The 13,560-nt window shown below is 39.1% G+C and overlaps 1 protein-coding gene across 4 annotated transcripts in view; it reads left to right on the top strand.

The window, feature by feature from the left end:
• The window catches only part of Stacl (SH3 and cysteine-rich domain-containing protein), a 47,303-nt gene extending 33,748 nt beyond the window's left edge, over nt 1-13,555 (top strand). For 2 of the 4 annotated variants that reach the window (XM_076689816.1, XM_034329714.2), the window contains 8 exons: nt 4,689-4,843; nt 4,989-5,039; nt 5,690-5,961; nt 7,594-7,743; nt 12,394-12,570; nt 12,730-12,979; nt 13,051-13,234; nt 13,409-13,555. In XM_076689816.1, coding sequence (XP_076545931.1) covers nt 4,689-4,843; nt 4,989-5,039; nt 5,690-5,961; nt 7,594-7,743; nt 12,394-12,570; nt 12,730-12,979; nt 13,051-13,234; nt 13,409-13,555 — 1,386 coding nt within the window. The remainder of the gene's footprint in view (nt 1-4,688; nt 4,844-4,988; nt 5,040-5,689; nt 5,962-7,593; nt 7,744-12,393; nt 12,571-12,729; nt 12,980-13,050; nt 13,235-13,408) is intronic. The other 2 variants (XM_034329715.2, XM_034329716.2) reach the window with 2 other exon arrangements.
• Nucleotides 13,556-13,560: the final 5 nt, after the last annotated feature.

Raw genomic sequence — 13,560 nt, 5'->3', positions numbered from 1 at the left:
GTAGCAAAAATGTTGCAGAAAGAACCGAGTCACTTCTTTCTATCCATAGTAATTTTTATAGTAACTGCATTTTCTTTTACAAAATCTCACAGATTAATTTCAATGAAATTTAAGCTTATTCCCATTTGTTAAAATAAAGGAATTAATCTAAGTTTGATCCTTGACATTAAACTTAAGCATTGTATGAAACTAAGGAAAGTTAACCTAGATAGAACTTGGATCTACTTCGATGTAACTGCAACAAAAGTTATATATCTAACCTAACCTAGACCTTACTATCATTGATTTTATCTAGATATTAGTTAGATATATCTTGAACTTCAATTAACTTCGAATTAGATCTCGCTAAACTCTTTCTACCCTGTAATTTAGTCCTAATTCAGCTTGTATCCTAATCTAACTTACAACCAAACCTAATCCAATTGACGTTACCTCAATTCTGAATGAACTGTGATTCGAGTTACAGAAAAAGATTGATAAAAAGAAATTAAAAGCAATGCCTTCGTATATTTCTTGATGGCATAGAGGAGGAGGAACGTAAACAAGGAATTAAAAAGATGAAAACCAGAGGACAGGATCAGTTTTTTCATTCGTACGAGCATCAGTTGAAGAGACAGGCTATGTGAAGCCGTGGATCTCTTCAATAATATTGATTTGCATATGACTTTCAAGTATGTGGATGTACCCCACGCATCGAATGCAGTGTTCTCGTCGAGGACGATTGGCCCGATTCGAGCGTTCCACTCGAGCGTTTGCGAAATTCCTGAACACGACATGTCCTGATCCTTTCGCTCCACTTGCCAAGAATTTCAAATTCTGCGAATTCGAGTTGATATTCCGAACAGAGACGCTTCGAATGTTTGTATTGGTAACAGTTTGCGATAGGAAATTAACGTGTGGGGCGTAAGGCGTAGGGTAGGGCGTGGAAGATCGTGTGTTAGGCCTAAAGTGTGGAGGGTAGAACATAGGGAGTAGGGTATACCAGGTAGAATGTACAGTGCAGGGCGTGGAGAATCCTGCATTGGGCTTGGGGTGAGCATAGTGTGGGGGGCCAAGGTATAGAGTGCCCCCTATTGGACCTAGGTATAAAGCGTCATATATAGGGCATAAGGTGTGGGGCATAGGGTATACTATGTAACCTGCAGGGCTTGGGACATGGGGTATCTTGTATTAGGCCTAAGGTGTGGGGATCAGGCTATAGGATGCAGGGTGTACCGTACGGCATATTGGATGTAGGACACCTGGTGTCTCGTATTGGACCAAAGGTGCAAAGCGTAAGGTGTGGGGGGGCCAAGGTATAGAGTACCACCTATTGAACCTAGGTATAAAGCGTCATATATAGGACATAAGGTGTGGGGCACAGGGTGTACTATGTAGCCTGCAGGGCCTGGGACATGGGGTATCGTGTATTAGGCCTAAGGTGTGGGGATTAGGCTATAGGATGCAAGGTGTACCGTACGGCATATAGGATGTAAGACACCTGGTGTCTCGTATTGGACCAAAGGTGCAAAGTGTAAGGTGTGGGGGGCCAAGGTATAGAGTACCCCCTATTGGACGTAGGTATAAAGCGTCATATATAGGGCATAAGGTGTGGGGCACAGGGTATACTATGTAGCCTGGAGGGCCTGGGACATGGGGTATCTTGTATTAGGCCTAAGGTGTGGGGATTAGGGTAGAGGATGCAGGGTGTACCGTGCGGCATATAGGATGTAGGACACCTGGTGTCTCGTATTGGACCAAAGGTGCAGAGCGTAAGGTGTGGGGCACAGGGTATAGCATGTAGCCTATAGAGTGTAGGACATATAGAACCCTCTATTGAACCTAAAATGTAGAGCACAGTACATATAGCCTAAGGTGTGGGGGTTAGGGTATAGGCCGCCCGCTATGCCATCTGCCATGATAACGCATACCATATAGCAAATACTGTTGCTAATCAAGCACTGACTAAGCGTTGACACTTAGCACTGACGATCTAGCACGCGATACCAGGTGATCGAACGCTGAATATAGGCGCTGTATATTGAAATTTTCGAACATACTCTGTTTGATAGCACGGAAATAGGAACTTGTTCGACTTTAAAGGAACACATGTGTTCCTATAGATCCTTAGAAACGTGTATTCAGCCATGCAGATTGGAGATTGAGGAGAGCACGTTTAACCGGTTGGATCGATATTAGAGGCAACTGCTGCTAAAATTTTCAACAAGACGTCCTAATGGACCTGTCAGCAGCCGGCTGATATGAGTATCTATGGAATAGGCTGTCCAGCTATCGATAATTGCCCTCTGCAATCCGAGCAAGCAATCTTCTTCACTATAGTGTTCCTAAAAACGGAGAAATATTAAGAAAAACAGAATCTAGATATAATTATTATACATCCTTGGAGTATCTGCAAAAAGAAAATGAATTAAAAATTTTCAAATTATAAAGGACTTCCTACGCAACCCCGTACGAAATATAAATAATTTATTATCTTTTTCAAAATAAACAACCGCACAGAATTTTTATGCTGCCATGGCGGGAAAAAAAAAAATCTGAAAGTAATTGAAAACAAGAGCGGTGGAATATAAACATCAGGCAGAAAACGAGGGTGTACCGTGCCGACGAATAAATACGGCGCGCAATCGCGCGACATGCGCCCTCCCAACTGGGTCAACGTTTAACACGACCGTCTGAAAATCCATTCCTGGTCTCGAGTCTGCTCTCCTAGGTCAGGGTAGCAGGAGGAGCCACGAAAGTCCTCGGGAAAATGGGCTGGACAACGTTGCGCACACGAGTCGTTAGTATACCCATCGAACACCTGGCTACCCTTTCACTTTCTCACCATGAATCCGGGTCATCGTGGACCCACAGCACCTCTGAGGATAAACCAACCTGGCTGCTGCGTTCAATCTATCCCGTTGCTATGCGGCTTTCGTCTTTGGATCGCTTTCTGGCCAGGACATCGAATTCATAGTGCTGTGGATGGTTTATTGTTGGTGGTTACATGGGTCCAGTGGATGTGATGGAATTCAGATTGATAATTGGAACAACGAGTGATGGTTTTTGTGCTGACTTTAAGTCAGACCCAGAATATCTATAGGACTGTGGATAATTTACTGTGGGGAATCCTTAGAAAATCCTTATTTTACCTTTTTGCAATAGGGACTCTTATGGTGAATCTTGTTGAATGAAAAATGGAAGTTTATGAGGAGGTTGGGTCAGGTAACGATGTTTTGGTGAATCTATTCTGGGATCTCGTATATGGGGTATCAGACACGTGACTGGATTTTTAGCATGGTGGTTTGAATGGGTTGTTTGTGGCCTGTTGACACGTGGCAAGCGTGTTGTCTGGCACGTGTCGGATGTGAAATAGGGCTGTGCAAATTAGCGGAGCAGGTAGAGGAAGAAAGGGCTTTTTCCTGCCTGGGAGAATCCACTCTTCGAGGGGATTATTTTTTGCCCTTTCCTGTGCCGGCTTTGCGGGGCTGGGGGTCTGTGTGGGGGATGGGGGAGCTATTCTGCTTGGAAAGAAACTTTCCACCAGGGACTTCCTGCATACAATACATCCCTTTTCTTGCTGTAATGAAATATTATTTTTTCAGTCTTTTGATTTTGAATAGTAAAGGGTATTTAAAATGCTTATTTTACAATTCTTAGAAGTTAGAAAATGTTTTGAAAACCTCGAATTCTTGAAAGTCTCAAATGCTTTAAACATTGGCATAAAAATTCAAGTATTGTACAGTAATGATACTGTAAATAGTTTAGGCGTGTGGTCGATGCACCTTGAGCCTCTTTATGAATGAAATCCTCGATACAGTAATAGACACAATGCTGCCTTGAAAATCGATAGCAATCTCAGCTTACGATACTGTTCACATTAAATCAGATCCACGAAAAATAAAACAATTATTAATTATTATATCCAATAATTTAATTATTAATTGAAATTTTATAAAATTCATTACAATATTGAAACATTGATTTGAATAATTTTTAATTTTTAATTATTTTGAAAATTTAGGAGATGTTGAGATTGCAGTATTTTTGTTATTAATTCTGAAATTTGAATAAAGATAATTTAACGTACCCATGCGTGGGGGTCAAAACGTGCTGTTAGTTGTTCGCACTCGAATCCAATTAATGGCAGCTGCTTCGTCGCATTAAAACGAATCTGGCTTCCTCTTTCATTCGATATCTATTTACTAGACGGTCGCGCACGAGTCGTCAAACAACTCGTGTGGAAACTCTACGATTTCCATTTCCATTATTCTATATTGAAGCTGGACATGTCACGCATTCTCTTTACAAAAAAGGGGACCTTGAAAAGAACCTTGCAAAACACCATAGACGTAATTCCCATTTTTAGTCCTGGAAAGAGATACTTAAATAAAAGATTTTTAAACCAGGAAATTCGGGTGGGGAATTTTTATTAATTTATATTCCCCCATATTTTTCAAGTGGAAAATTAAAAAAATTACTAAATTAAAAACTTGCCAATGAATTTTTCAAGAAATTAATTTTTTTCAACTGGTATAATTGGTATTTTAATGCTGAGTTAAATTATCATGATAAAATAAGGCAATCAGGCAATTCTACATTTAATAACACCAATTTTAGGGTTCTTAAGAAACTGAATTCACTTGAAGACAGCAATTTTCCACTCAGTTGGAGCAGACATTTCACGTGACGTACGTTTCGATTTCCAGAAGGAGCTGTTCGGGGGTGGAGAAGCCGGTCAACCGGATGGGGTGAGCAGCCGGAAGATGTCGAATGGCTCGACCGGAAGTACCAAGCACAAATGGTTGAAAGCGTTCAAGAGCTTGAAGACCAGTTCTCCTACTACTCCACCATCGACTGACAAGTTAGTAACTTGGTATACTTTTAAAAAAATATCGACACATATGTTCATCATAACATTCTCTTTTGTTGTTCACAGCTTGTATAGAGTGTATTTGTTTTATTTAAATAACAAGAAATGTTGTTTTGTGAATGCTTCACTAACACAGAGGGAAACAGGCGATGTACCATGCTGTTTCCACGGTGGTCGCCATGTCCAGGTAAGATATTTCACCCATTAACATTTATCTTTTATTCTCAGTAAAAAAGCTTTTGCTTGTAAAATTCCTTAGGAAAAAGTTTCTTCAAAAATCATTTTAACAACGAGCCATTTAAATATCAATTACTTCTGATATTACAGCAAGAAACTGCATCTCTTCAGAGAACAGAAAAGATAAAATGTCTGAGGGTAGATATTCCTGATATCCATAATCTAAATTAAAGACTATATAAAGAACATCCCCCAGGATGACTATACCAACAAACTTTGGAGATAGAGACTTTTAGTACCCATAAACTAAATCAAGGATGCTCGTTATAAGAAGGCTTTCCTGGAATTAGCATAACCATTAAGTATCCTAACTTCTACTTATCAATACCCTTGGTATCACAGTGAGAGGCTTCTGAAAAATATATAAAATATAATTAAGAACCTGGAGGTAGATGGTGACTCCCACTAGAGACCCACCCACTAACTAAATTAAGGACCTCCTATTAAAAAGGAGGGAGAGAATTGAAAACTGAAGGATTGCTGCAATAATGGTAATTTAATTATGGATGTCTGGAGTTTAAATGGAAGTTAGGGAACTTGGCAAAAGAACCACGCGTCCTATAAATTCTTGAAAGCAAAGATTCACGTTCTATTGTTCAGAAAAAGTCTGGAATCCGAGGGTGGACATCAGTGGTATGAGAACACCTACCGGAAGATCACACCCTGCGACGCTTGTGGTCAAGTACTGAGGGGTCACAGCCGCCAGGGTGTCAGATGTCGCCGGTGCAAAGCGAATGCTCACACCGACTGCATCAATCTCGTTCAGCCGGCTATGTGCCCGAGTCTGGCGCCCAAGAAAAGTGGCGGAATACCACTTCTCCGGCGACAAAAGACCCAGGCCCAAGTGGACGAGACACCAGCCGCCGAGCACAGTAAGTACGAACCAATTTGGGAACAGTCTCGACGATAGTTTCTCTGGTTTTTTCTTGCTTCTATCTTACGTGAAACACCCTTCTTTATTCTCTTCCCCCCCCCCCCCCCTCCCCCACTCTTTGTCGATGCGAAGAACGATCGATGTTCCCGCCAATGAAACTGATCCGTTCGTTGTTAATTTTGACGGTGGATGCTGTTATAAAAAGCACTAGGTTGATTGTGATTGATCGATGATAAAGAATTATTTTTCTTCGGCTGGATAAAAAAGAAAGTTAAGGATCGGTGGGGTTGATGGGAGATGATCGATTTGAGGTTAGGGTAAATAGAGTGGAACCGATTGCGTAAGAGTGATGGGTCGTTACGATTTTTTTTTTTTTTCATTTTTTATTTCTTATAGGGAGAATAAGTTGAGAAATTAGATCTTTCTACCGATATTAAAAGGAAAATCAGTTTTGTCGAAACGAACATCGATCGATGATCTTTCTAGCCAAAGGAACGAAGTATCACCCGGAGGATCAGCTTTTGCACGAAACTTCTTTCTGCTCCTCATCTTTTCATGATATCGATCGGCTCTCCCAATCACGATCATCTATGCACAGATCGGGGATTAATCGGATCATTCGCTTCAACTTTCTCTTCTCGCGTCTCTCGATCGCCTGAATAAAAAAAAAAATTTTTTTTTTTTAATTCTTATCTATTATCTATGGTGTACTCAGTGTTCTGTGTGATTCTATGTCGTTATGGTTTCTGTTCACAGTCACAGAAGCGCAGCTTTTTTTTTTCAATTTTATTATCTTGAAATTAAAAATTTTGTTATATAATTTAAAAGAAATTTCATTTTTTTTCTAATTCGACATTGTTGGGTGCCTTCTGATGAGACTGCAATGGGTTTAGAGAATCATTGATCTATTTCTGTCCTGTTCAAAGGGAAAATTATTCGCGGTTTCAATCAGGTGCAATTAAATTATTGTTAACGGTGGCTCGTCACATGCTTTTAATCCTTTCAACCTGATTTACTTCGATTGACGTCACATTGAACTCGGCCATTGAACGATCAATGGCAATTTCGTTGTTCGAAATTATTGGGCACCCTTAAATCAAACTTGAAGAGATTCTTTTTATTATCTGTGATTCAGTGACTTTGAACAAATAACATTGATAAAATCGTCGGTATTAAACGATGAAGATTGATTCTTGACTGGAAGCACTGGTTCTGTGAACAACAAGGGTCTTTAAATTCATTATTATTATCATAACATTAGCTTAATTTTCATTAAATATTGATTTAAATAAAATATCATAAAAATATCCTTTCAATTTTTTTATAAGTCCCTAGAAAATATTAATTATTGTACTATAATATTTTAATTATAATTTAATTAATTAACAAAAGTGGCTTAGATATAATTTCTTCGTTTCTTTCTCTTAAAATAATTCTAACCCTAACAATTCCCTAAGAATTCCTGAAAATGATCATCCATCATTGACCCTTGGTTCTTCAATGAATCAGTGCTTCGAGTCTTATCTCGAGGTTCAATGAAATCCTCTGGAAAAAAATATACATAAAAAAAGAAAGAAATGACAGGGAAGACACACTTTTGCATTGCTGTCTCTCTAACCCGTGTGGACAGACGTGGACGCCATATACCAGGTGCTGAAGCAGGCAGGCGAGATCCGTGGAAACTCGACAAACTCACCACCTACGCCTCCCACAGCAGATCATCCTCCAGCACCTTCGTCAACGAGGGCCTCCTCCCACCCCTGTTCCTCGTCCACCTCTGGTAAGGCACAGCACCGATTCCTCTTAACCTTGAAGCAGAATACCCATTCCTATGTGCTTGGAAACAATGCAGTTCTACAGTATATATTTCAGTAAGAGCGACTGGAGTACTCTTTAAGGCTGCAATAGAAATTGCTGACCAATAATGAGTAAAATGGGTTCTTAAAGACTTTTTCCCACTGGGGCTGAGGGTATATGTTAACTACTCTGCTGGATACTAAGGAACTTAGTTATGAATGGGTGAAAATGGCTTTCCTAAAATGGTAACAGTGTAGGGACCACTTATAGCCATAGTACTGGTATATAGGTTAGGTTTCCTTCAGGTTATCCTATTGGGTATGAAAGAAATGGCTGACATTGCAGGTATAGGTTAGGTAATATTTCAGATATAGGTTAGGTACCCTTAAAAGAAATTACTGATATTGTAGATATAGGTTAGGTAACACTACAAGTACAGGTTAGGTCCTTCACTGGAAATTTCAGATCAATTGATAAAAATGGGCTCTCTAAACAATTACAGGGACCATTTATAAAAATATTAGTGAAAGTATAGGTTAGGTATTTTAAACATCAGTGATCAGCGCCCTCTACAAAATGGCTTCCACTTGGACCTAAGTTTGCTGTGGCTCTTTACGACTCAAATGTATATTTCGAACGATGCCATTATAAAGAGACTCCAGTCGTTTGCAATTTATAGTTTTTAACACTTTAATCTGCTTCAAGGTGGCACGTAACCCTATTTTCTGTTTTATTCTTTTAATCAAGAGAAGAATGCTCTTCTCCAGGGACATGACTCGTAATTCTACCTTCTTTTCTTTCTTTCTTTATATCGTCTTTCCAATCTCCTATTTCATCTTCATTCTCCCTCTAAACACGTGCCATTTTCGCGTTTTATTCAACCACGAAGCTCGCGGGATCAGTTGAACGGAATCTAACGATCGTCCGGCCATTTTGTACCCTTTTTTGCGATCATCATATTCCATCATCATCCGAATCGAGTATACGAGACTGGATTTTTCAATCGACCACTTTAGAACCTAATTGAAAATAAAAAAGTCATTTTGAAATCCTTCGTTCTACATTTTCAATAATTAAAAATTTTTAAAAATATAGGAGGAATTTTATTTTATCTAGAATATGATCTCTTATTGCAAAAAATAAAACAAAGTGGAAAGAAACTTTGAAAAACTGTGTCACTCTATTTCGAGTTGAAGGGCTTTCGAAAGACCACGAAGCCCTCAAAGGTACGCGATTTATAGTTACAGTCACCGTGGTCTTTCCTCGAGGAAAGTTTCCCTCTGCTTTTACGCGAAAGTTTTATTTTCTGGAAGCTTTTCACCCCCTCTCTGTTTATCAGTGTGAAATCCAGTTGAAAGAAAAAAATGGTTCTCGAAGACACAATCAAAGAAACAATGGTTTAAAGTGATTCCTTTGTGTGAACATAACTGTAGACACTACAGCTGCTTAATTATAGTTGCTTATCAATCAGAAATGAAAAAAGAAACAGTCATTATAAAAGATTTTTCATTCATGCTTGGAGCAACAGCCATCTTGTGACTAGGCACCCTGATTGATTAAATTGAGTGATAAAAACAGTGAGACTAATATAGTGTTCAAGTTGCTTTATGAATTCCCCCTAAATAAAACAAGATTTTTTTTATTAAATTTTTATAAATATAATAAGGAAAAAATTAACAGAACCATCAGCACAAAAAACTAACACGTAGACCTGTGTAAGGTCTTGCAATTCCAAAAAGAAAGGACATCCATTGGAGGTTGTGGCAGAAATGGCGGGAAAAGCGCGAACAGAGGGCGCCACTAACGTTTGATGATGAAATTCCCATACGGAGTTGCGCCGACTAACAAAGTAACACAGCAAAGCCCTCTAACCAAGTGAGATTTTAAGCTTTTGCATTGAGAAAGAGAGAAAGAGGAACGAAAGAACAATTATACGAAAGAAATAGAATATGGAATCGTTCCATTGATCAGGACGAGGCAGCGGTGGATCGATGTCCGCAACCAGGCCGTTTGGACAACCGTTGGTGTTGATGGCCCAGGTGGCAGCCTCGACCTCGTCCCCCAGAGCAGCGGAACCTTCTTATCGCGGCGCCAACAGGAGACGATGACCCGGGAACTGAAGACGCGTCGGGACGCGTTCGACGACACTTATCGATCGAGACGAACCAGTTTCTTCGTGATTACGAACTTTACTGAACGAAAATCGAAAGATTTTGAACGCTAAACACTGTGATTTCAACTATGAAAGGATGTTCTGAACGAAAAATCATTCGAAATTGATGAAAAACGTGGAATTGCTAGGGTAAGGGAATGGAATTGCTATTGTAATTAATTGTGTAGCCTCCATTAAATTGTGGAACAAATTTTTTCTGATGGAAAATTGTTCAAAATTGATGGAAAACGTGGAATTGCTATGGTACAGGAATGGAATTGCGAATGTAGTTAATTTTCATGGTGGTACTTGATGAATACAGTTTTCTGGGCTATTGTTTTTAAACCGTGATCGAGTGTTTGTGAAAGGGTACGGATATTTGTGTTGGAATTGCTCGTGGAATTGTGCAAGTTATGCTCATCATTGTGATTGAATTTCAAAAGATTGACTATTGCCAGTTGTTTAAATAATCCCCTTATTTTATTGGGACGGTGTCGTAGAGAAACTATGGAATTGCTGGAGAATAAAATGTGGAATTGTTTATGATGTCGTTTTGTGATGCTGTTGCTACAGAACGAAAACGGTGATTTTTATCTTTTTTGTTTTAATAGGTATGTTTATTTGAATATCAAAGACGAAACTTGGAATTGCCATATACGAATTGGAATTGTTTATTGAATTATGATTCCAGACACTTTATTAATTGCCAACTGATGAAAATAAATTTGGAATTGCTGAATTATAGAAAATCAAATTTAAATACGAATTCTATTCAATTCGAACAATAGAAAAATTTGAGGAAATAACATTTTTATAAGAATTTTGAATTTTGAAACAATTGCAGTTGCAATTCTTGAATTCAGCATGACCAAATTAACGAAAAATACCAAAAATTCTTAAAGCGATCAAATTATTTGCAGGATTTTTGTTATTTACATACAGGTTGTTTCAAAAAAGACTATGCCTGGAAGGTAAGAATCAACTATAATATTTAAAAAATTGAAAATCAGCATTTTTCACTAGCATAGTTTCTTTTGAAACCGAAATAGTTAAGAGTTTATCAAATTTGGGATTGTTTATCGAACAATTGAAGCATTAAATGAAATTAAAAATTAAAAAAAAGAGAAGTATGCTCAAAATTTGCTCAAAGAATTAATTTCTACCTCTTAGTTGCTCACTTGTATAATTTCATAAAAGAATTCAAAAAAAAAAAAAAACTTTCACAAATGAATATCTTCGTTTTCCATTTTTCCTGTGTAAAATAAAAATAAACAACAATACAAGTTCTGAATTTTTATGGTTAGTCTCTTTACCGTCATTTTGATTTCCATAACCTCACTTTTTCGATTTTGATTTCCTTCTATCTTTTTAATTACTTATGAAAAGTTGAAAAATTAAAAAAAGAATTCACAAAACGTGAAGAAACGAGAAAGGAAGAAAAGAAAGTGCGATATTTATGTAAATACTGTAAATAAAAGTGTTCTGTCCTGGAAGCTCCTTTACTTTCACTTCTTTGTACGCGAGTCGTGTCCCATGTTTTTTTTTTCCTTTTTTTTGTGTTCAAGTACTCCTGTGAATTCTCTTTTTCTCTTTGAACAACATTTTGTATACACACCAGTCGAATTTGTCGATGGTAGAAGTACCACTCTCTGTGTGCATTCATGGTGTTATATCTATGGTGTCCCTGTCTCGTTGTACGTGTTCCTTCCAGCCTCGACGTTTACGCCAAACGATATGTCGCAAACGGAAACGAATAAAACCAGGATGCTGTCGTTTCCGTCAAAAGATTGTAAAACGAAAAAAAAAAAGTTAATAAAATTGTGTACGTGTGTGTATATTGCAATATGTATGGCACGCAAATCAATTTTATTGCGAAATATTTTCCATATGAATGTTGTTTTTGTTCGCTTCCCTTGGAAAACTTAATTAAAAACCATGACGTTTTCATTTTAAACAAACAAAATTTCCATCAATTTTTATGGCAATTAAAATTTTCAAACTCAAAGTATTTCCTACGGTGTTGCTTCTTTTGGATGTTCGTATATTTTTATTTATTTAGCAACGTTTGACGAAAGATTAATTTGAAATTGTTGTTTGCATCCGACTTTTGCAATGTTCAATTAGACAACAAAGGAACAAACATCTCTCATAAAAATGCTTGGTAGAAATCTCTCTTGTACTCTATCTTCTCTACTCTAACTTTGTAACTCGAATAAAAAAAAAAGGCTTTTACAAACGCACACACATTGTATAATCGAAGAAAAATATATATATATCAGGTAGGATGGTCAGAATAGACAAGAAAACAACACCCTCCTAACAAGATTTGTGACTGTCGTTCTGTTACCCCACGCAACCTAACCTCTATATCCACGTTTGCCAGCGTGAAAACTGACGAAATGCTTGAAAAAATGGCGTGAACGTCGAGGTAGCTAATTGCAAAGGCTAACTTATTCTGATCACAAATTATGGAACATGAAGCGCCGCATAGTCCGCAACGTAGACGAGAGAGACTGAACCTAAGGATGAAGAGTCTCAGCCTGGATTCACCAGAAGGCACTGCGCATGTCCGACATCGTCCTAGGGATTACTATACCACCGGCCAAAAGGAATCTACGCCACCCAGACACTCTGATAGTGGAAGCATCAACAGATTGTGTAAGTAACGTAGGCTATTGGTAATTTAACAGTCAGTGTAAGGGGAGGAACCTCCCACCAATTGTCTTTGATGTGGAAAGAAGTCGGAGATGCCTAGTGAGGGCCTAGGGAGATTCTAGGCAGAGCGGTCTGTTTCTGACTCGAGCTATTTTATTGCAGCACCATGCAGCCCAGGGCAGGGACATGCTGTCCACAAGCACGTAAGAGGAGCCATCAGGATGTCGAGCATGGAGTTGCCAGACGAGAACGAGAAGTCTTATTCGTCGACAAGCACCTCTCCCTGTCCCTCCCCTCACACCAACAATCAGAACCACATGAACCCCCCTGGGAAACGGGTTCTACCACCTAACAATCTCTACGTGGTACTGTACAACTTCGAGGCGCGTCATCGGGACGAGCTGGACTTGAAGTAATCATCGAATAACCTTTCGAAGTTAATAGCATCCTTTGGCTGCTACTGATGCCCTGATTGCCTTACAGGGCCGGTTACAAGGTGACGGTGCTCGATAAATCCGAGAAGGACTGGTGGAAAGGGAAATGTTTGGGTGGCCGAGTGGGTTACTTCCCGAGCGCATACGTCATGCGAGTGGAATCTGGACAGAAGACCCTTCAGGTTACCCGCAATCTGCAGCTAACTGATCAGATCACCCTGTTGCGTGACCAGGTGAGCCCTATTGATGCCTAAAGAATAAGGATTGCCATACCAGAATCAAGTCCAGGATCATTATCTCCACAGTCTACCTTATCCATTATGTCACCATCAGCCTGCTGACATCCCTATTCTTAGATTTCACTTCTTCCACTAAAGATTTTCATGCAAGTGACTTGTTTCTATCAGATTGTGATCCAGGTGGGCGAAGAGGTAGATGGGGTCGCGATGGTCCGTTGCGCCGCAGACGTCCGATCCGCGGACCACACCGGCAAAGAGGGCGAGGTTCTGTACAAGGAGACCCTGTGCCCGCTGAAGTATTTACAGGAGGTGTGACAGCA

This window comes from Osmia lignaria, chromosome 8 (assembly GCF_051020975.1).
Source record: "Osmia lignaria lignaria isolate PbOS001 chromosome 8, iyOsmLign1, whole genome shotgun sequence".
NCBI lineage: Eukaryota > Metazoa > Arthropoda > Insecta > Hymenoptera > Megachilidae > Osmia > Osmia lignaria.
Note: the sequence above shows the minus strand (reverse complement) of the source record. Positions and strands in the feature narration are given on the sequence as shown.